This window comes from Vicia villosa, linkage group LG2, assembly GCF_029867415.1.
Source record: "Vicia villosa cultivar HV-30 ecotype Madison, WI linkage group LG2, Vvil1.0, whole genome shotgun sequence".
NCBI lineage: Eukaryota > Viridiplantae > Streptophyta > Magnoliopsida > Fabales > Fabaceae > Vicia > Vicia villosa.
Window position 1 is genome coordinate 15,341,605 of NC_081181.1, and position 22,445 is coordinate 15,364,049.

Below are 22,445 nucleotides of genomic sequence, written 5' to 3' on the forward strand. Positions count from 1 at the left end.
ACTAGAAGTCTTTTGAATCTTTTATAAGTATCCCCTAGCGACTCACCCTCTTTCTGCTTGAAATTTAGAATTTCATATCTTTTTCTCAATGGCACTGATGCAGGAAAGTATTCATTCAGAAAAGCCTTCTCCATCTCTTCCCAAGTAGTAATACTCCCTGCAGGTAGGGAATAAAACCATTCTTCAGCCTCATCAGTTAAGGTGAAAGGGAACATATGTAACCTCTTTGCTTCCTCACTATGCCCATCTATCTTCAAAGTGGTACTCATAGTCAGAAACCGTTGAAGATGTTTATTTGCATCTTCGTTCACCCTTCTAGAAAAAGACCGTCTTTCCAGTTAAATGATAGTGCTGGGATACAGCTGAAAGTGTGCCGCATTCACCGGTTGGTTCACAATTGCCATTCTACCAGCCGGTGCATTATTTCCACCATAGTCACCAAGAAGCCTCTCGACTGGTGGGGGTGGATTAGCTGCCATTGTCTCAGGAATTGTCTCGGCGTCTGAATCGGAATGCTCTGGATGAACCGAAACCTCTTCCTCTATTTCTGGTATTGTTGGATTTCCTTCGGATGCTGCCAGTCTTTCTTGCTTAGCTCTTCGGAGTCTTGCTCGTAAAGTCCTCTCTGGTTCTGTGTCAAAAGGTAAATCAGCTGAGGGCTTTCCTCACATACAAGGATTAGAAACGGATTAGCGAAACCAAAAAATTAACAATACAAAAAAATAAAATTTTAGTTGCAGAGCAAAAAAATTCTAACTGAACTAAACTTAAACTCAATATTATGGTAGTCCCCAGCAACGACGCCAAAAACTTGATCGGTAAAATAGTAAGTGTACTATTTTTCCTCTTGTAATAATAGGGAAAATCCCCCGAATATCAATCTCAGGGACTGCGTAGGAATAATGAGTTCAATTCAAAGTTCAATTAAACAAAAACTTCAATTGGGTTTTGTTTGGTGATTGTAACTTAGCGAAAAGTAGAATAAGTAGTAAATGAGATTGACTCTTTAACAAATATGAGTAACATGCTAGGGATAGTGGAAGATTCACTCTGTAACAACTCTGGAATTTCTATTGCAACAACTTACTTTCAATAATCAATTACCGGTTCTTAAGGTTGTTTTATCCTAAGTCCTTAGTGAAAAAACCTTTGATCTTTCATCCTAAACCCTAAGTCCTTAGAAATTTACGATGAAATCAAGCAATTAAGTTATCAAGAATATCCGATTGCTATAAGGTATTCCTAGTCCTAGGTAATATCTATTATAGCATATTCTCATGAAAGCATTATCAAGGGTGGTCTAACCTAAATGATAATCATACATCAATTCCAATTTATCTGAAAGTAAACGCATTAAAAACATCAAGAGAATAAATTAACAACGAAAAACATGATTGCTATTGCAATTACAAACTCAGAGTCATCACAAAGTAAAATCAGAACCACCCCCCTAGCATTGAGGGGTTTAGCTACTGATAGTATTCAAAGAAAACAAAATATGGAATAAAGACATTACAAGAAAGTGGAGGAGATTGAATCTTCAATTGCTTCCGTTCATGAAGATCTTCTTCTCTCCCAAACCCTTGTTTTCTCCAATCTTCTATTGTATTCCCTTTTCTCGTATGTCAAAAGTGCCTTTCTCCTCACACAAACTTCATTTAAGTAGTTTCAGTATCAGTGCCAGCAAAAAGTCCAAATTACCCTTAATGACCTGACAACTTACAACAGATAAAAAAGTGACGTTTTTATACGCATCCATCTACACGGGCCGTGTTGATTCACACGGGTGCCCGTGTAGATCTTCTGAATCACGTGGTTAAGAATTCTGCATCAGACCCATCAACACGGGCCGTGTTGATTCACACGGGTGCCCGTGTTGATCCATTGACTTCAGCCTTTTTCATGCCCGTCCTGATGCTTTTAACACGGGTCGTGTTGATGTACACGGGCGCCCGTGTTGACCACCTGATTCTTCAAAAACTTTAATCTCTCAGCCTTCCAGAGCCCCTAAAGTCCTACCATTAGTTCCTCTGATCACACGCATCAACCTGCAACACTAACACTATCCAACAAAGGCATAAAGAAGATCTTTTGACATAAACCTTAAACAAAATGCAATGCAATACTGTAAATTAATAAACATGATAAACTTAACTTAAAAGCAATAACAACAACCAAACGTGTTACTGAAATGATGAATTTGTGCCGGATGAAAGACAGAAACTTAATAGAAATGGTGACCGATCAGTTACACTGTATAATTTGAAAGATCCACTACTACGAAACGCGTAAACAATAATGTCTTGGTCAGCACGGTTCTTCACAATAAGGCTCTACCATATTAATTTTGTTTTTTGATTAAAAATTAATTGTATATAACAATGATTGAGCAGCCAACCGTGGTAAAACCATCAAGCTTTCATGGGTTCGAACCTCAGCTTCATCATATATATTATTCCTTTAATGTTAAAGTGCATCTTTTATTTTTTATTTATTTTTATATAAAAAATTTAAAGGGATATGATTACGGTTGATAAGTTTCACCGTTGTGATATATTTATAAGAAATAAATACTTATCAATACGGTTGATAGATAGCCGTTGTGAAATAATTTACCCATATATAAGCGAATTAACTATCACTTATTGACAGTAGCACTATTTCCTTCGCAATGAAACCCTAACACCCATTTTTTCTCTTCTTTTTTCGCCATTATCCGTGAATTTTGTGCTTCATACGTTAAGGTATTCTTCTTCTTACATCTTATTGTTAGATAGTTCCCCATTATCTCGTTTGTTGCATGTTATTTTTGTTGATTAATTGTTCTCATTTTTTCAGATTCGTCTTCACTACCTTAAGTAAGACCATACTTTGGCTATGGTACATATTGTTTGTGTAGCTATGGAAAAAAGTACAAGAAGCATGAAGCTATGATGGAAACTTCATCCACCTTGTACTTTTTCTTCATAGCTTCACAAACAAGATGTTTTTCACGTGATTTTCATAATATTCTCTTCTTCATCGTCATAAGTTTTGTTGCTGTTGTATGTTGTTGTTGATAAACATTTGTTGTCATGATTTTATCATATTAGTCTTCACCACCTTAATAAAGTGCATGCGTGACTATCATACATATAGTTTGCGTAGCTATGAAAAAAATATAAGTATGAAGTTGTTGTGGAAACTTCATCCACCTTTATATTTCTTTTGCATAACTTCACAAACTACATGAACTTCATAATTGTTCCATTTTCACGATACTTTTTTTATAAAAGGTGCGTCCTAAAATGTATATTTTTTTATGTTGTTGCATGTATTTGTAGATGAAATATAGTTTATTATATTGACACTAGATGAAGTATAGTTTATTACATGCTATGTAGATTGTTTGTTTCATTAATATTTCACTGAAAATACATTCATTTAAATTAACATAGAAACTTATAATCTAAAAATTAAGTTGTATTTGAAAACTAAATCATAAAAATTAACATTTTTTGGATTGTTTGCATCTCATCATTTATTTCACATTCTTTTGCATTAGATCTATCATAACGATTGAGTTAACTAACCCAAGACCATGATTGTAAGTAACACATCTACAACAACACTCTACATAACAACGCATGAATCCATGTGATTATATATATTTTCCAACTGTTGTTAAATAGATTTTCCGTAGTAATGACCAACTAAATAAACCATAGTCTCAACCATTGCAATAGAAGAAAGGCGGTTAATATTGAGTATCACCATCCGTCGTCAATCGATGATGTTGAACACGTTCAATTCACCAACATGCAACTTCAAAACAACAATGAAGAGAGAATCAATGTTGTTGATAATTTATCATTATATTACAAAGGACCGATTAAATCAATGCGACCTTAAAAAAATATTTTTGGACTATTTGTTTAAGTCTGGTTCGTCCCATGACATTTGATAAAATAGTAGCGTGCATTGTTGAATTTGATAAAGAAATAACTAGGTTGAATTTGATAAAAAAATAACTAGTTTGTAGGGTTATGATGTTATTTACATTTAATAGATATTTTTAATTATTCAGAACTTATTAATGTGTTTCCATATATCATGTTAAATTTCATTTATATATATTGTGGGGGTAAGTTGTTCAATTGATGTTGAATTTAATACAATCGTAAGGAGAATAAAGTCTTTTTAAAATAAAATTTTATTAACTTTTTGTCTTTTTAATCAATGAAACATGTCAAACAATTAGTATCATAATAAGTTTTTATTTCCTCCATTTTTTATTATAAGTATATATCTTTTATAATACTTATAAATGATTAATATCTATTTTTCTATTTTATTTATTAGTATATCTACTATTAATATTTTAAATTAATTTTTTAATATCATAAATGAATAACAATTTTGTTAAATCACTAATACTTTTTTTCATACAAAATTTATCATAATGTTTAATATGGCAAAAGTCCAAAAAATTTAAATAAAAAATAAGGCAGAATTTTATTTTTAAAAAAATTGAAATCTATCAACAAAAGAAAAGAAAAAAAAAAGAATAGAGTAAGCAGTCAAATCTAAACAAACAGAAACAAATGAACTAAATTTGAAGAACTATTCATTAATAAAAGAAAAACAGCATGCTTAAATAAACAACTGTTAATTTGGACTTTTAGTTCAATAATATATTAACCTTTTTTGACCTACAAATCATAATAAAAAAAACCCTACAAACAAAGACTCCAAGTACATGATAGATTAAATAAAATTACCTAATCTTAAGTTAACTAGTTTAATTAAACATAAAAGATAGAAATATATAGATTAGGTTAGACATTTTGAATCCTAGTAGCAAAAGAATGAAAAAGTTCAGGATAGTAAAACACATCATCCATTATAGAACACTCTGCTGCATGATAACTATTTCCCTCAACACACATAGCCACATTGTTGTTAAAGTTAAACCCATTATCAAAACTCTCAAACTGTTGCATTGGAAAACCTTGATGTTGTTGATCAAAAGAAACATAACCAAAACTCTCATTATCAGGAAGCATGTTATGATGATGAGAATGAGATAGTATTGGTTGAGAAACTGAACCTGCAAAAGTTTCAGTTTTCATCTTCTTTTCACTATTTGTTGTTTTCGAACTTTTCATAAACTTATGAACAATCTCTTCCAACAAACCAGATGATTCTCTCGGAAAAAAATCCGAGTCAGCATCATCATCATCGATAATGTTTTCAGTAGTAACATTATCTTTACCATAACAACCTTGGTTTATAACATCAACCATAGAAACTGAACCTGAATCTGTAGAAACTGAAGCTGAAGCTGAAGAAGAAATAGTACTGTTAATGGTTTTGCTATGAAAGTGTTGGTTAAGATAATCAACACCGTTGAACTTGCTGACGTGGCGGTGTTGAGATTGTTGCTGTTTTGAAACATTGAAAGAATGAAAAAGACAATGTTGCTGTTGTTGATGATGATGAAGATGATGATGTTCGGTGGTTTCGGTTTCGGGGTTAAAGAAATTGGTTCTAGCTTTAGAACCGCGCATGGATATGGCGGCGCAGTCGTAGGCACAGGCGGCTTGCTCGGCAGTATCGAAGGTACCAAGCCAGCGGCGTTCTTTGGAGTGTGGATCTCTTATTTCGGCTGCGTAACGGCCCCATGGTCGGCGTCGGACTCCGCGGTATCGTATTGAGCTGCCGGCTTTGTTTGTTGGTACGGCGGAGGATGGGGTTTTTTTGTGGCGGCGGTGGTTTTCTGGTTCCTCCGTCGGAGATATTCCGTTGAAGCGTTGAAGTGATTGTTCCATGATAAAATATTGAAAAAGTTGATTGCGAAAGGTTGAAGCTTATGAATAAGAAGAATGAAGGAGTTTGTGTCGTTTGGGCTTATTTATAGAGATTTTTTAATAATAAAGAAATGTTTTTTATTATTATAAATGAAATTATAAAGTGAATTAAGTTGGTGAGGGAGAAAGGAAGGAAAAAACAAAGAGAAAATGTTAATTGTGGTTTAAAAAGGGTTATAGGTATGTTTAAAGGTGGGGAATGCTATAGGGCTAGATTGATAAGCAATCGACCTGCACATTGTGCATGCATGGCAAAGGCATGGCATCATTATAATTTCTTCTGCCTGTACTTTGTGTTTCCTTTTGTCCCAACTATAATACTGTAGTTGCTTAGAGTTTTTAACTCTTCATTTTAAAAATTAAAGTCTATAGTTTTTATTATGAGATTAATTCAAAAATTTTACACCATCGGTGCTTCATCACCAATGCACCATTGAAATAAATTACTAATAAAAATTAAAATAAAAGTCAATTAGAATATTTTAATTAAATTCTTTTTTTATAGCCAAAAAAAATCTATAAATATCTAGATTTATTTATTGAAATTTTTTTTAATTATTAAGTTTATCAAAATTAAAATAAACTTTAAGATATATTATATGTTAGTTGAGTTAATTACATAAAAATTACTCCTTCCAGTCACTATAATAAACAAAAAGTAACATTAAATCTTAATTATTATTATAAGCAAAATATTATTAACTTTTAATTAATTAATATTTGTATTATCAATTTATTTTTGATTTAATTCAAAAATATTTAATATTGGTAGTTAATTAATACTAATAAAATATGACTAAGAATATTATAGTAAATTTTACTTTGATTGTATATGAAATCAAAAAAATTAATTGTATTTAATTAATTTTATTTTTTTGATTATCCGATGTGTAGGTTGATGATTGCCCCACTTATAAGGGCATGTTCATGCCATATATTATCCGATGTGAGACTCTTAACATTTATATTTATATATATTTAACATAAACAAATTATTGATATTTATAAAATTTATAATTTAAAAAAAAAGGTTTATTAAAATTAATAAAATAAAAAAATCAATTTGTTTTAGTTAATTTCTTTATTAAATTTAATGATGAGTTTAGAAAGAAATTTCATGCTTTTTTACTCTAATTTTTTTTGGAAATAATATAAATTAAAAACTAAACTAAACGAGTCAAATACAAAGTTTTAATGTAAAAAATATAATATATAATTAAAGAAATGACAACTAATTAATGAATCTCTTCATGTTTGCTAACCCTTGAATTAAACAGACAGAAAGAAAGGCAAATGGAACAGAAAATAGTTTTGACTTTTGATCTGATGGATTATAAAGTTTTGTTAGAATTGACTTTCGAAAAGAACATTACTTACAAACCTATGGATATTTGTCTCACGAGTATTTCTAGACAGCCATGCTGGTAGTACACTAGAAAGACACGAACTGATTCACGCCCTTTTACATGTCATTGTCAACTCATTAAAAAGTAATTCATGTATTAAAAATTAAAATAATATTTTTATAGACAATTAATTATTTAACTACAAATAAAGATTATGTTAATGAAAAAATTTAACACCATAAAAGTAACATATATTTTTGCAGGAGGGTGTAATTTATTTTCAGGTTCTGTAGCCCAACCCAAATTCTCCACCCAACATGTAATAAATAATCAAGATTTTTCTACAGTAGAGAATTGATAAAGTAGCTTTATGCTTCAAAATGGAGTAATATTTTATGGGAAGTTGAAGATATTCTGAATTTTGAATGATTACATACTGTGGCGGCGCTCAGAAATTGTTCCTCCAACTTTGGTGTTTTAGGAACTTCATTTTCACTCGTTTTCTTCCATTTAGGTTACTTTTGATTGTGCCACTGTTCATAAATCATAAATACGTACTGTATTCTTTTTTTCCAATTTTTTTTAATCTCTGAAACATGTCGAGAGAAAAAAACAAAGGATTTAAAGTTCACATGCACTTGTCTGAAAGTGACTAATAAGTTGTCATTAACGAGTGTGTACTATTTGATTGCAGAGATCTCTTTGCATTGCAATGCAACTAATGCACTTATCATTATCATCTCTTTACGTCCAATTCCAAATGATCCCTCAAAATTTAGTACTACCTTTTTTCAAGAATTTATTTGTATTGAGTAGTAAATATTTGAACAATTCATTCTTTGAGGTTGTGTAAATATTATTATTGGCTTTGGTCTGCTTGCTGCCAATAGATGCTTGTTTAATTATGTTATAGTTTTCATTTTTGTTTTGTACAAAAGGGTTTTTAAAGAGAGAGGCTTAGAGAAACAAATAAAAACTTATTAATTCTCCATTATAAGGGTTTAAGTGATCATTGTTTATAATATAAGGATTGAGAAATATTTTTAAACCCTTTGAAATTTAGTGATTCATGTATTGAGAGGTTGTAGAAATTAGGTCTCAAATTGGTAGAAGTTAAATGTTGTTCTTATGAATTTATTGACCTGTAACTCATTTGTAATTTCTTGATTAAAGACTCTTTTTGATAGTGAATCGAAGAATTGCTCTCTTCTCGATAATAGATCATTTTGGATTGAATTGAATAAACAATTTATGCGTGTTTAGTATTTATCTTGTTCTTGTTAGTGGGGTTTTGTTCACACATAGTTAATATATTAACTATTGATTGAGAGTGTTATAATGGGGTTGTTTTTGTTCTTTGTCTCATACATCAATGATCTTGTGTGTTTGAATCTTCAATTTTACTACAAGTGACACCTAATAGATGATTAAGTTAAGGGTTAATTATAGTGGATAAAGCATAAATTTTACAAGAGGGAGATAGAGTATGGAAAATCAAAAGGAGAAGAAATTTAGGTTTAACTCCCTTGATGTACAAATGCTTCATTTGTCATAAAATCTACCATTTCAAGAAGCATTGTCCCAAGAAAGGAGCAATGATGATTTTCTTTAGATTACGTGTGTTTCAGGTGAGTATTGTTATGAGAGTGTTAGTGCACTAACGATAACGAATTTGGAGACAAAAGAGTTGGGTCATGAACTCAAGATTGTCTTATCACATGTGACGGAGAAACGGCTACTTTGAACTTTAGAGCTAAAAGAAGGCAGAATCGTCCGATTTGGCAATAATAAAATGTTGTTCCTTTTGGTTAGACTGCATTATGCAAAATAACATGGAATATATTTAAGTTGTTTCAGGTGTAGAATATAACACCCTAAACCTTTACACTTATATGTTAAGTATTACACGAAAGTTTAAGGTGTCACCAATGGAAATCCTTTAACAATCCAACATTTAACAAACTCGCAGCAAAAAAATATCAACATCATACAACACCTGTCATCACACGCTCACCTTCACTTAAGATATAATTGCGACGATATCGATCTTATTTCAAATAATAAAATATTGCAACTGAGACCTTTAGTCTCAAACTTCAAATCATAATAAATTGTTTTTAAAATAAAGAGTTATCATATTCAACTCTTAACAACTTCAACATAAACCGAATAAAATAATTAAACTCCAATAAAACATAATAAGCAAACAAACATTCTCAACCTCGATGTTATAGGATTAGAGAAAAACTTCTAAACAACGATAAAACTAAACTAAGTAACTCCAAGAACTAACTTCCACTTACAGCAACAAACTCTACTCTTGAGTATCTGCAAGTAGAGCTCTTAAAATGGGCTACCCGACACTAAATGGGATGGCCCTGGTGGGCTTGGGCTTTTTAGGGCTGGGTCAAAAAATCCCTGTTGTAAATTACTACTCGAGCCCGGCCCTAAATGAGCTTTTTTTATATAAAAAATTAAAATAATAACTCCATAATATTTTTATAGATAAAATCAAAACTTCTATTCTTTTAAACATAATATATTTGCAAAGTACCATATTATTTTTTTATAAATACTATAATGTGTTTCTAAATATAATATATGTCTAAATTGTATAAAATGATACTCGAATATTTAACACAAGTGAAACTAATATAATTCGAGAAAAAAGTATTGATTATATTAATGTATAATATTTAAAAGAGAAATACTAAATAGAATAAATATAAAATTTAGTGAAGAGAGAAAAACGAATGTGATATTTTGGAGTAAGACAACATAAGTATTAATTAATTTTTTAATAATTTATAGTTATGCGGGCCTAATGGACTATCCACGACCCATGCGGGTCAGCCCTAATGGATAATAGTTTTTTAGGGTTGGGCTAATAAAGCCCTGAAAAACATGAGCTCTAATTTTAAGGCCCACATGGGCTAGCCCATTTTGACAGTTCTATCTGCAAGATGTCAATGGTGTACAACATCAAAGAAAAGAGGGTGAGAAATAAAATTCAATATAAATATTGTAAAGAATGCTAAGTTAGAGAAACATACAACATGTAATACCCGAGGACGAAGAAGGCGAGAGGTGGTTGCACCGCATGAAACACTCAACAAAATGGAGCTGTAGAATGCAAAAATAAAACTCTACAAGAAATGGCCAGAACATGATCAATGAGACTAACATGGCTAAACACTTCTGGGCAGAAGCAGTTAATACATCGTGCTACATTCAAAATAGAATCTCTATAAGACCTATTTTGGAAAAGACTCCTTATGAATTATGGAAGAACAAAAAGTCCAACATTTCATATTTTCATCCATTCGAATGTACCTGCTTTATATTAAATGCTAAAGATCAATTGAACAAGTTTGATTATAAGGCACAAAAGTGTTTATGTTAGGATACTCTGAGCGTTCAAAAGGCAATAGAATGTACAACACTGAAACAAGAATTGCGGAAGAATCCATTAACGTAAGGTTTGAAGATAAACTTGGCCCTCAAAAGTCAAAGCAGATTGAATCTCTTGCAGATATAGAAGTTGAAATTGCAGGTGCCAAAGACACAACTTCAGAAATATATATAAAAAAGAAGATCAACTAAACTCTGAAAAAGTTAGTACAAGTGTTCCAATAACTTCTGAAGAACTCACTCAGAAAATATTCTCCAGAAGTATTTTAGCACATCATGAAGATAAGATTCTGGGAAAGGTAGATGACCCAATCAGGACAAGATCCCCATTCAGAAATACTGAAGAGTCTCTTATAGGATTAGTATCTCTGATTGAACCCACTTCCATCGACGAAGCTCTTCTTGATAATAATTGGATACTTGCAATGCAAGATGAGCCAAATCAATTCACCAAAAATGATGTATGGGATCTTATTTCTAAACCCAAAGGCTTCAATATTATTGGAACAAAATGGGTCTTCAGAAACAAACTAAATGAACAGGGAGAAGTTGTCAAAAACAAAGCTTGACTGGTTACACAAGGTTATAGCCAGCAAGAAGGAATAGACTATACAGAAACCTTTGCTCCAGTAGCCAGTCTCTTTGGGCAAAGACTTTGCTAAGAACGTGCAGGGTGAATTTGAGATGAGCATGATAGGTGAACTCAAATTCTTTTTTAGAATTCAAATTAATCAAACTCCATAAGGTACTTACATACATCAAACCAAGTATGTTAAAGAACTTTTGAAGAAAATTGATATGTCAGAAAGCAAATTTCAAGACTTGAGCAAATTTGATATGTCAGAAGTTCTTAAGCAAATTTGATATGTCAGAAGTTCTTAAGCAAAGTATAGCAGAAATTCTACAGAGGTATGGTTGGTTCTCTCTTATACTTAACAACTTCAAGACTTGATATTCTATATAGTGTCTGTTTATGTGCCAGATTTCAATCAAATCCTAGAAAATTTCACTTAACAACAATTAAGCGAATTTTCAAATATCTGAAAGGCACTACTAATCATGGTATGTTTTATAGCAAATCTAGAAATTATAAATTAGTAGGGTACTGCGATGCCGATTTTGCTGGAGACATAATAGAAATAAAAAGTACTTCTGGAAGTTGCTAGTTTATGGGAGACAACTTAATCTCATGGTTCAGTAAAAGACAATCCACTGTAGCGCTATCAATTGTTTAAGCCGAATACATAGCTGCAGCTGGATGCAGTACTCAGATGCTCTGGATGAAACATCAACTTGAAGACTTCAACATACATGAGAGGAACATTCCTATTCTCTGTGATAATACTTCTGCCATCTATCTTTCTAAAAATCCTATTTTACACTCAAGGGCTAAACATATAGAAATAAAATATCATTTCATTAGGGAATATACTCGAAAAGGGATCCTCTCTTTAAAATTTATTGATACAGACCATTGATGGGCTAATATCTTTACAAAACCCCTTGCTGAAGATAGGTTTAATTTCATTCTGAAGAACATAAAACATCAATCTCCATCGCAACTATTAATCAATGTTATGAAAATTAACAAATAGCACCAACATCACCAACTCAATAATTTCATACTCATAAGCATTCAATGATGTTATTTCATTATAACATCAACACGTCATAAAAATAAAAATGGCTATATTGTTGTGTTCTATTTTTTCAAAAAGAGTCATGAAAGCAAACAAGGATATACTCTCTCTCATTTCTATAAAGAAAATTGTAAAGGTAAAAAAAGAAATATGTCTACCTATAATATGTATTCCACTAACATCAAAGGATCCAAAAATATTTGCATACCAAAGGTCAAAAAGTCAAATTATGATGCAGATGCACTCGATAACTTCAATTAAAAAGATGACATCGACAATCGCTCTTCAAGTCATACAACTAAAGAAATAAATATGTTCTTCTGTTTCACTCCTACAATAAGAAAGATTGTTTGGTAAGAGCCCTAATCTTATCTTTGTGTTATTCTTTTGAATAAAGTTTTATAGCACAAGTTACTTTTAAGTAACTTGTGTGACAAAGGTAATAATGTAACTTTTATATACTCGGTCTTTAAAATCTTTTTAAAACCTCTTTTCAAAAATACCATGACTATAGAAGAACTCATGTAACACCCTTCTAAACCCCGCGGCAATTATATAAAATTCAGAGTAAAACATAAAAACAAAGGTGCCACAATTTAAAATAAATCAATTTATTATAAGTTAATTGTCATGCCACACTTAGGAACAAGTTGTTAGAACAAGATTTGTTCTGATCAATATTCTTAGTTTTGATGATAACAAGGATATGAATTTTGTGTGAGATAATGTGGTACTCTAATACATTGCAATTTCCCTTTTAGGAAATATATAAAGAGTATTCACAAATCAGCGCTCAGAAGCTTTGTCTCAGAAGGTTCAGCATGCAACATCAGAACATGGTCTGGCAAGACATCAGAAGATGGTCAAGGCAGAATCAGAACATGGGTCTATGGAAGCATCAGAAGAACTTGAGATCAGAAGCAGAAGCACTGAAGTTCTCATGGTATCACGCTCAGAAGCACTTCAAGGTCAGAAGACATGAAGATGCTATGCACCAAGCTGTTTGACTCTGATGATATTCAAATGTTGTATACACAAACATCAGATCAGAAGAAAGTATAGGTGGCAGGCTACGCTGACTGACAAAAGGAACGTTGGAAGCTATTAAAGGCAACGTCAGTAGACACAGCGTGAACAAGGCTCGAGGTAGTTGACAAAAGCGTGAAACATTAAATGCACTGCTGTACGGAATATGCAAAGCATTAAATGCTCCCAACGGTCATCTACTCAAGTGCCTATAAATATGAAGTTCTGATGAGAAGCAAGATTGACGATTTGCTAACAATAAACTTGCTGAAACGCTGTTCAAATTAAAAAGCTCAGAAACTTCATCTTCATCAAAGCTCACTACATTGCTATTGTAATATATTAGTGAGATTAAGCTTAAACGTTAAGAGAAATATCACTGTTGTGATTATAGCTTTTCATAAGCATTTGTAATACTCTTAGAATTGATTACATTAATTTGTAAGTAACTAGAGTGATCAAGTGTTGATCAGGATACTCTAGGAAGTCTTAGCTTGTGTCTAAGCAGTTGTAATTAGAGTGATCACGTGGTGGTCAGGATACTCTAAGAAAGTCTTAGCTTGTGTCTAAGCATTTGTTCCTGGAGAGATCAGGTTGTGATCAGGATACTCTAGAAGACTTAGTCGCGGACTAAGTGGAAAACCATTGTAATCTGTTGCGATTAGTGGATTAAATCCTCAGGTGAGGTAAATCACTCCGTGGGGGTGGACTGGAGTAGTTTAGTTAACAACGAACCAGGATAAAAATAACTGTGCAAATTGTTTTTATCGTTCAAGTTTTTAGACTACACTTATTCAAACCCCCCCTTTCTAAGTGTTTTTCTATCCTTCAATTGGCATCAGAGCGCCGGTTCTAAGGGGCAAGCACTTAACCGTGTTTAGAAAAGATTCAGGAAGAGAAAAACGCTTCAGTAAAAGATGGCTGGTGAAATTTCAACAAATACATCTGCATCTACATCTGGCTCTGCTGAGCAATACAACGGTAACAATGGTTATACTAGACCACCAGTATTTGATGGTGAAAACTTTGAGTACTGTAAAGATAAACTGGAAAGTTACTTTCTTGGTCTAGATGCTGATCTATGGGATCTTCTGTTGGATGGTTACAAACATCCTGTTAAAACTACTGGTGTAAAGCTCACAAGAAGCGAAATGACTAATGATCAAAAGAAAGAATTCAAAAATCATCACAAATGCAGGACTGTTTTGCTGAATGCTATCTCTCATGCTGAGTATGAGAAGATATCTAACAGGGAAACTGCCCATGATATATATGATTCATTGAAAATGACCCATGAGGGAAATGCTCAAGTCAAGGAGACTAAAGCTCTTGCTCTAATCCAGAAATATGAAGCCTTCAAGATGGAGGAGGATGAAGATATTGAGAAGATGTTCTCAAGATTTCAAACTCTAACTGCTGGATTGAGAGTTCTGGATAAAGGCTACACCAAGGCTGATCATGTAAAGAAGATTATCAGAAGCTTACCCAGAAGATGGGGTCCAATGGTGACTGCATTCAAGATTGCCAAGAATCTGAATGAAGTTTCTTTGGAAGAGCTTATCAGTTCCTTGAGAAGCCATGAAATAGAGCTGGACGCAAACGAGCCTCAGAAGAAAGGTAAGTCTATTGCATTAAAATCTAATGTTAAAAAATGCACTAACGCTTTTCAGGCTAGAGAAGAAGATCCTGAAGAATCAGAATCTGAAGAAGAAGATGAACTGTCCATGATCTCCAGAAGGGTAAACCAACTCTGGAAAAGCAAGCAAAGGAAGTTCAGAGGCTTCAGAAGTTCAAAGAGATTTGAACATGAAGAATCTTCTGGTGACAGAAGATCTGACAAGAAGAAGGCTGTCTGCTATGAGTGCAATGAGCCCGGACATTACAAGAACGAGTGTCCAAAACTTCAGAAGGAGAATCCCAAGAAGAAGTTTCATAAGAAGAAAGGTCTTATGGCAACATGGGATGATTCTAAATCAGAATCAGAATCAGACTCTGAAGGAGAGCAGGCCAACTTCGCGCTGATGGCTACAGAAGATGGTGGATCAGAATCTACATCAGAATCAGATTCTGAAGAGGTATTTTCTGAACTATCTAGAGAAGAGTTAGTTTCCAGTTTAACAGAACTTCTGGAACTCAAGGCTCATCTTAGTATCAAATACAAAAAGCTGAAAAAGCAGTTTGAATTTGAAACTAAGAAGCTGGAAGTGGAAAATTCTGAACTGAAGGAAAAAGTTTTTAATCTATCCAAAGATAGTGGATCTCCTTCTGAAACAGAAAAATCCATTCCTAGCATGAATCATATTCTGAAAGAATATGACTCGAGCTTCAGAAAGTTCTTATCTAGAAGTATTGGCAGAAGTCATCTTGCTTCTATGATATATGGTGTTTCTGGAAATAGAAGGTTTGGTTTTGGCTATGAGGGTGATACCTCACATAAATTTGAACCTATTGATGATCTGAAGATCACATACAAGCCATTGTATGATCAGTTCAAATATGGCCATGCACATGATATTAGGCTCACTTCACATGCACAAAAGTTTAACACTGTTCACACCAAGAAGCTTGTGACACATCCTAAGAAATATCATGCTGACAAACCTAAAGAATATCATGCTGTTCCTCCTATCAAATATTTTGCTAAACCCAAGTTCAATCAGAACTTGAGGAGAACTAACAAGAAAGGACCCAAGAAATTGTGGGTACCTAAGGAGAAGATAATTTCTGTTGCAGATATCCTTGGTGGCAAAGAGGACAAAAAGCAAAATGTCATGGTACCTGGACTCTGGGTGCTCGCGACACATGACGGGAAGAAGGTCTACATTCCAAGACCTGGTGCTTAAACCAGGTGGAGAAGTCAAGTTTGGAGGAGATCAGAAGGGCAAAATCATTGGCTCTGGAACCATAAGTCTTGGTAACTCTCCTTCCATAACTAATGTACTTCTTGTAGAAGGATTAACGCATAACTTATTGTCCATAAGTCAATTAAGTGACAATGGTTATGATATAATCTTCAATCAAAAGTCTTGCAAGGCTGTAAGTCAGAAGGATGGCTCAATCCTATTTACAGGCAAGAGAAAGAACAACATTTATAAGATTGATCTTTCTGATCTAGAGAAGCAGAAGGTAACTTGTCTTATGTCTGTTTCTGAGGAGCAATGGGTCTGGCACAGAAGATTAGGACATGCTAGTTTGAGAAAGATTTTTCAGATTAACAAACTAAATCTGGTCAGAGGACTCCCAAATCTGAAATACAAATCAGATGCTCTTTGTGAAGCATGTCAGAAGGGCAAGTTCTCTAGACCTGCATTCAAGTCTAAGAATGTTGTTTCTTCCTCAAGGCCGTTAGAACTCTTGCACATTGATCTGTTTGGCCCAGTCAAAACAGCATCTGTCAGAGGGAAGAAATATGGATTAGTCATCGTTGATGATTATAGCCGCTGGACACGGGTAAAGTTCTTGAAACACAAGGATGAGTCTCATCCAGTGTTCTTTGAATTCTGCACTCAGATCCAATCTGAGAAGGAGTGCAAAATCATAAAGGTCAGAAGTGATCATGGTGGTGAATTTGAGAACAAATTCTTTGAGGAGTTCTTCAAAGAAAATGGTATTGCCCACGATTTCTCTTGTCCTAGAACTCCACGGCAAAATGGAGTTGTAGAGCGAAAGAATAGGACTCTACAAGAAATGGCCAGAACCATGATAAATGAAACCAATATGGCTAAGCATTTCTGGGCAGAAGCAATAAACACTGCGTGTTATATTCAGAATAGAATCTCTATAGGACCTATTCTAAATAAGACTCCTTATGAATTGTGGAAGAACAGAAAGCCCAACATTTCATATTTCCATCCTTTTGGATGTGTATGTTTTATTCTGAATACTAAAGATTATCTTGGTAAGTTTGATTCTAAAGCACAAAAGTGTTTCCTTCTTGGATATTCTGAACGCTCTAAAGGCTACAGAGTATACAATACTGAAACATTGATTGTAGAAGAATCAATCAATATCAGGTTTGATGATAAGCTTGGTCTTGAAAAACCAAAGCAGTTTGAGAATTTTGCAGATTTTGATATTGATATATCAGAAGCAGTAGAACCTAGAAGCAAAGCTGCAGAAGCTGGAAGTCTCAGAAGCAATGGATCAGAAGATCAAGTTGCTACATCTTTAGAGAATCTCAGGATTTCTGAAGAACCAACAGTCAGAAGATCTCCTACACTTGCCTCAGCTCATTCAGAAGATGTGATCCTTGGAAAGAAAGATGATCCTATCAGAACAAGATCATTTCTAAAGAATGACAATCAGAAGCAGTGATCAGAATCAGAAGGCGTAAAGTCTATTCAAAAACTTACAGCTGTCATCTATTATCTGATGGTGAACACGTTATGTACGGTTAGTACAAAGCGTGCAGTTGAAAAGACGCCGACCTAGATCCTTTTATGCAAATATGAGTATGCTCTATCGAAAACATGCTTAATACCCACGGAAGAACTGGAAGTTCTATGTGAATCTGCTGTGGACATCAACAACCTAAAAGCAAATGGCTTTAAGTGTGATGCAAGAATCTTTGAGCAAGGATGGTCTAAATATCTTGAGAGATTGGTTGGTCCAATTTATCCTGAACTTGTGAAGGATTTCTGGGTACATGCAACGGTTACTCCAACTGCCATTATTTCATTCGTGCTAGGGCATGAAGTAGTTATCACTGAAAAGCTCATCAGGAAGCTGTACAATCTGAATGATGAAGAAGGTTGGTCTGGTCTTCGACATGCAACAGTTGACTGGTCTATAGTTGAAAAACAAACCTCTCTGGCTTTTGGAATTGATTCTCATAACACGGGCACCTTAAGGCCATTTTATAAAGCATGGGCTGAGATTATTCTGGGTTCCCTTTACCATAGAAAGAGGATGCTCTCCTCCTCCTACATCAGTCCGGATCACAAGTATACTCTTTTCTGCATTGGCAAAAAGACTGAGATCAACATCTCTCATATTCTGTTTGAGAATCTGAAGACTTCTATCTTTGAGTCAAGAGAAGATGAAAGGGCGAAGTACCCTCATATTCCAAGGACGACTATTCCGTTTCTGATTGAAAGCAAAGTGCTGGACTCCATCAGAAAACTCAATGCATCTCATTTTCTTGGAGTAGTTCAAGGTCCCATCTTCAATGTTGTGGATTTGTTCAGACTGGAACTCATTAAAAATGTACCTTCTGTGTGCATAAGCTTTCTTGACATCCTGTCAAGAAGAGTTGTTGTTGAAGGTTTTGCCTCTTTATTTCAAAAAGAACTGCATCAAGTTGTCAAGCTTTACCTGGAAGATTGTGTTAGGAAGCAATCAGATATTGATCCTGCTTGGATCCGTGGCAGAGTACTTCCGTCCAAGGCTGATCTTCTGAAGAAGGATCAGAAGGAACTAAAGGCTAGGCTAAAAAGAAAGGCCCGAGAAGATGAGGTTAAGAAAGCCAAGAAGTTGAGGGTCACCTATGATCCTGACAAGGTGGACTCTGAAGAACGAAGGGAGAAAAGGATCAGAGATTCCTTTCACAGAACCAGATCTTCTTCTTTTGTACAAATCTCCAGGCAGGTTTTTACTCCACCTCCTTCTGTCCCTAAACCATCTCTGCAATCACCTCCATCTGAACCAAAAGTAAACTTCACTTTACCAAATCCTTCTCCATCATCTTTTTCCTCTCCCATCCTAAACCCCACACCTCTAAGTATTCTTCCCCCAACTCCTTCTGATAAATCCTTCTCACCAATTCCCTTTACAAATACTCCACCCTCTTCTCAATCTATCCTTTCTGATATTCCATCCTCATCAATCATTCTCTCAGATATCCCTTCTTCCTCATCCACCGCACCTCCACCTTCTATATCCCATCCCTTACCTACCAGAAAATCCAAACCCTACTGTCTTCTCTACCCTGACTACAAATTCACCTTCAATCCGCCTGAACCTGAACCCTATACCTACCTGGAACTTTTCAGACATGAGGTGATCAGCAGTCTAGACCTTCTGAAGGATGCCTTTCTAAATGGTCTGGATGATGTTTCTACAAGAAATCTTTGGAAAAGCTTTCGCAAGGAGTTTCAAGTAGAAGCAATGGGAGTACAGAAGAGATTAGTGGCTGCTGCCCCTGGTTACCCTGGATACCTTCTGGAGAATGATAATGGTATATACTACCATCCTCTCAGAAACTGTGTTGCTGCTGAAGAAAAACCCTTTGTGGATGAATTGGAAGTAGCAAGATTGGCTGCTGCATTGGAAGCTAATCCTTGCAGGGAAATTGTGGTCTGGAGACCTCAATATCCAGTTCTGCTCGGGGATTTCAAGACCCTCTTTGACTTTCTGAGGGAAAACCCTTCTAAGGAAGACCCAAGCTTGGTCATTCCAGAAGTTGTTGACCCACCAGAAGTTAAAGGTCCTTCTGCCCCCAGGAATCTAGCTGCCATTCTTCAGGCACTTGAGAATGGAGATTTTGAGATTCCGGCTGCAGAATATGGAGATGCTTCTATGCAAGAAGCAGATGTAGAAGATCATGTTGCTGAATCAGTTCCTGTTGAGGAAATCCCTGCAAATGATCTATCAATGGATGCTACAGATCACAATGCCATCCCGCTGGATAGAAGCTGTGAAGCTTCTTCTGATGAACCTTCCCGTCTTGCAAGGACTCTGGAAGTTCTTCAGAAGAACCAGGATGAGCAAAGCTCAGTCAATGCTGAGTTTAGAGCTTTAATAGAGAAGCAGAATGAGCACAACAATGGGGTTCAAGAGATGCTGGCCAAGATCTTGTCAAGGCTAGAGTCGTCTTAGATTGAGTCTTAGTTGTTTTGTTTTTGCTTTTGCTGCATCTGTTTTGTGCATCTTGTCTTCCTTCTCTTCGTGTACTTCTGTACTTGTCTGTTTGAACTTCAATGAAAATCATCCTTTTTCTTCCGTGTGTTTCTTTTTGTTTTTATCTGAATCTTTTATGTTTTTGATGATATGACAAAAAGGGGGAGAAATATGTGATAAATGATTTGATTTAATCAGTTGCTTTACTAACAGAACTTGCAAAGTTCTATGCTTTAAGTTGTGTTGTTGCAGGAATCGAAGATTCAAGATCAACATTAGAAGCAACAAGATGAATCAAGTTCTTGGATTCTTGAAGCAAGCTGAGTGCTATGAAGCTTCAGAATCAGAATCAGAAGCAAGAAGGAAGAATTTTCAGATATCTGATGATAGAATATGATATGAAACATTATGTCTATTTGTTCTGATACATTCTATATGGCTTATATGGCTCTGATACATATTATGTATTATGAAACACATTTTATGTTCTGATTCATTCATGCTGACTTTTGTCGTTTAGTTTTGTTCTGTAACATTTCAGGATGTAGAGATGCTCTGATGAAGCTCTGGTACATTCAACAATGTTCTGATACATTCTAGCATGAAGTGATGAAAGAAGAAATTCAAGCTCTGAAGCTGTCCCAATGGAAGCAGGAATCAGAAGCTGTGAATGTTCTGAAGATCAAAGAAATTCAAGTTCTGAAGCTGTCCGATGGAAGCAGAAATCAGAAGCTGTGAATGTTCTGAAGATCAAAGAAATTCAAGTTCTGAAGCTGTCCGATGGAAGCAGAAATCAGAAGCTGTGAATGTTCTGAGGATCTAAAGAAATTCAATGTTCTGAAGCTGTCCTATGGAAGCAGAAATCAGAAGTCATGAATGTTCTGAAGATCAAGCATTGTGAACGTCTCTACTGAAATACTCAGGGAAGTCTTTTATTTATAAAATTCTTCTAGTATTAACTTCAGGGGGAGATTATTCATCTCAGGGGGAGATTGTTAATCTCAGGGGGGGACATATTCACATGCTTATGCTATAGCTGTGTAAATTGTCTTTAGCCGTCTGCTCTTTCTGATTGCAAAATCATATCATTTATATATGTTTTTGTCATCATCAAAAAGGGGGAGATTGTTAGAACAAGATTTGTTCTGATCAATATTCTTAGTTTTGATGATAACAAGGATATGAATTTTGTGTGAGATAATGTGGTACTCTAATACATTGCAATTTCCCTTTCAGGAAATATATAAAGAGTATGCACAAATCAGCGCTCAGAAGCTTTGTCTCAGAAGGTTCAGCATGCAACATCAGAACATGGTCTGGCAAGACATCAGAAGATGGTCAAGGCAGAATCAGAACATGGGTCTATGGAAGCATCAGAAGAACTTGAGATCAGAAGCAGAAGCACTGAAGTTCTCATGGTATCACGCTCAGAAGCACTTCAAGGTCAGAAGACAAGAAGATGCTATGCACCAAGCTGTTTGACTCTGATGATATTCAAATGTTGTATACACAAACATCAGATCAGAAGAAAGTACAGGTGGCAGGCTACGCTGACTGACAAAAGGAACGTTGGAAGCTATTAAAGGCAACGTCAGTAGACACAGCGTGAACAAGGCTCGAGGTAGTTGACAAAAGCGTGAAACATTAAATGCACTGATGTACGGAATACGCAAGCATTAAATGCTCCCAACGGTCATCTTCTCAAGTGCCTATAAATATGAAGTTCTGATGAGAAGCAAGATTGACGATTTGCTAACAATAAACTTGCTGAAACGCTGTTCAAATTAAAAAGCTCAGAAACTTCATCTTCATCAAAGCTCACTACATTGTTGTTGTAATATATTAGTGAGATTAAGCTTAAACGTTAAGAGAAATATCATTGTTGTGATTATAGCTTTTCAGAAGCATTTGTAATACTCTTAGAGTTGATTACATTAATTTGTAAGTAACTAGAGTGATCAAGTGTTGATCAGGATACTCTAGGAAGTCTTAGCTTGTGTCTAAGCAGTTGTAATTAGAGTGATCACGTGGTGGTCAGGATACTCTAAGAAAGTCTTAGCTTGTGTCTAAGCATTTGTTCCTGGAGTGATCAGGTTGTGATCAGGATACTCTAGAAGACTTAGTCGCGGACTAAGTGGAAAACCATTGTAATCTGTTGCGATTAGTGGATTAAATCCTCAGGTGAGGTAAATCACTCCGTGGGGGTGGACTGAAGTAGTTTAGTTAACAACGAACCAGGATAAAAATAACTGTGCAAATTGTTTTTATCGTTCAAGTTTTTAGACTACACTTATTCAAACCCCCCCCCCCCCTTTCTAAGTGTTTTTCTATCCTTC

The 22,445-nt window shown here is 34.7% G+C and overlaps 1 protein-coding gene across 1 annotated transcript; it reads right to left on the reverse strand.

Moving 5' to 3' along the window:
- Window positions 1-338: 338 nt before the first annotated feature.
- On the reverse strand, window positions 339-5,810 carry LOC131648624 (ethylene-responsive transcription factor ERN2-like). Its single transcript, XM_058918365.1, has 3 exons — window positions 5,297-5,810; window positions 4,824-5,248; window positions 339-659 (listed from the first exon to the last, which is right to left on the reverse strand). Exons 1-3 carry the CDS (start codon window positions 5,808-5,810, stop codon window positions 339-341), a joined length of 1,260 nt encoding a protein of 419 aa, XP_058774348.1.
- Window positions 5,811-22,445: the final 16,635 nt, after the last annotated feature.

What these genes read in the sequence shown, in the direction of transcription:
- LOC131648624 (XM_058918365.1), bottom strand. Translation starts at nt 5,810, where the DNA reads ATGGAACAATCACTTCAACGCTTCAACGGAATATCTCCGACGGAGGAA. An exon ending in TTCAGTTTCTACAGATTCAG is followed by an intron (nt 5,249 to 5,296) that starts GTTCAGTTTCTA and finishes GTTATGGTAAAG; the next exon opens with ATAATGTTACTACTGAAAAC. An exon ending in TTGCTACTAGGATTCAAAAT is followed by an intron (nt 660 to 4,823) that starts GTCTAACCTAAT and finishes ATGTGAGGAAAG; the next exon opens with CCCTCAGCTGATTTACCTTT.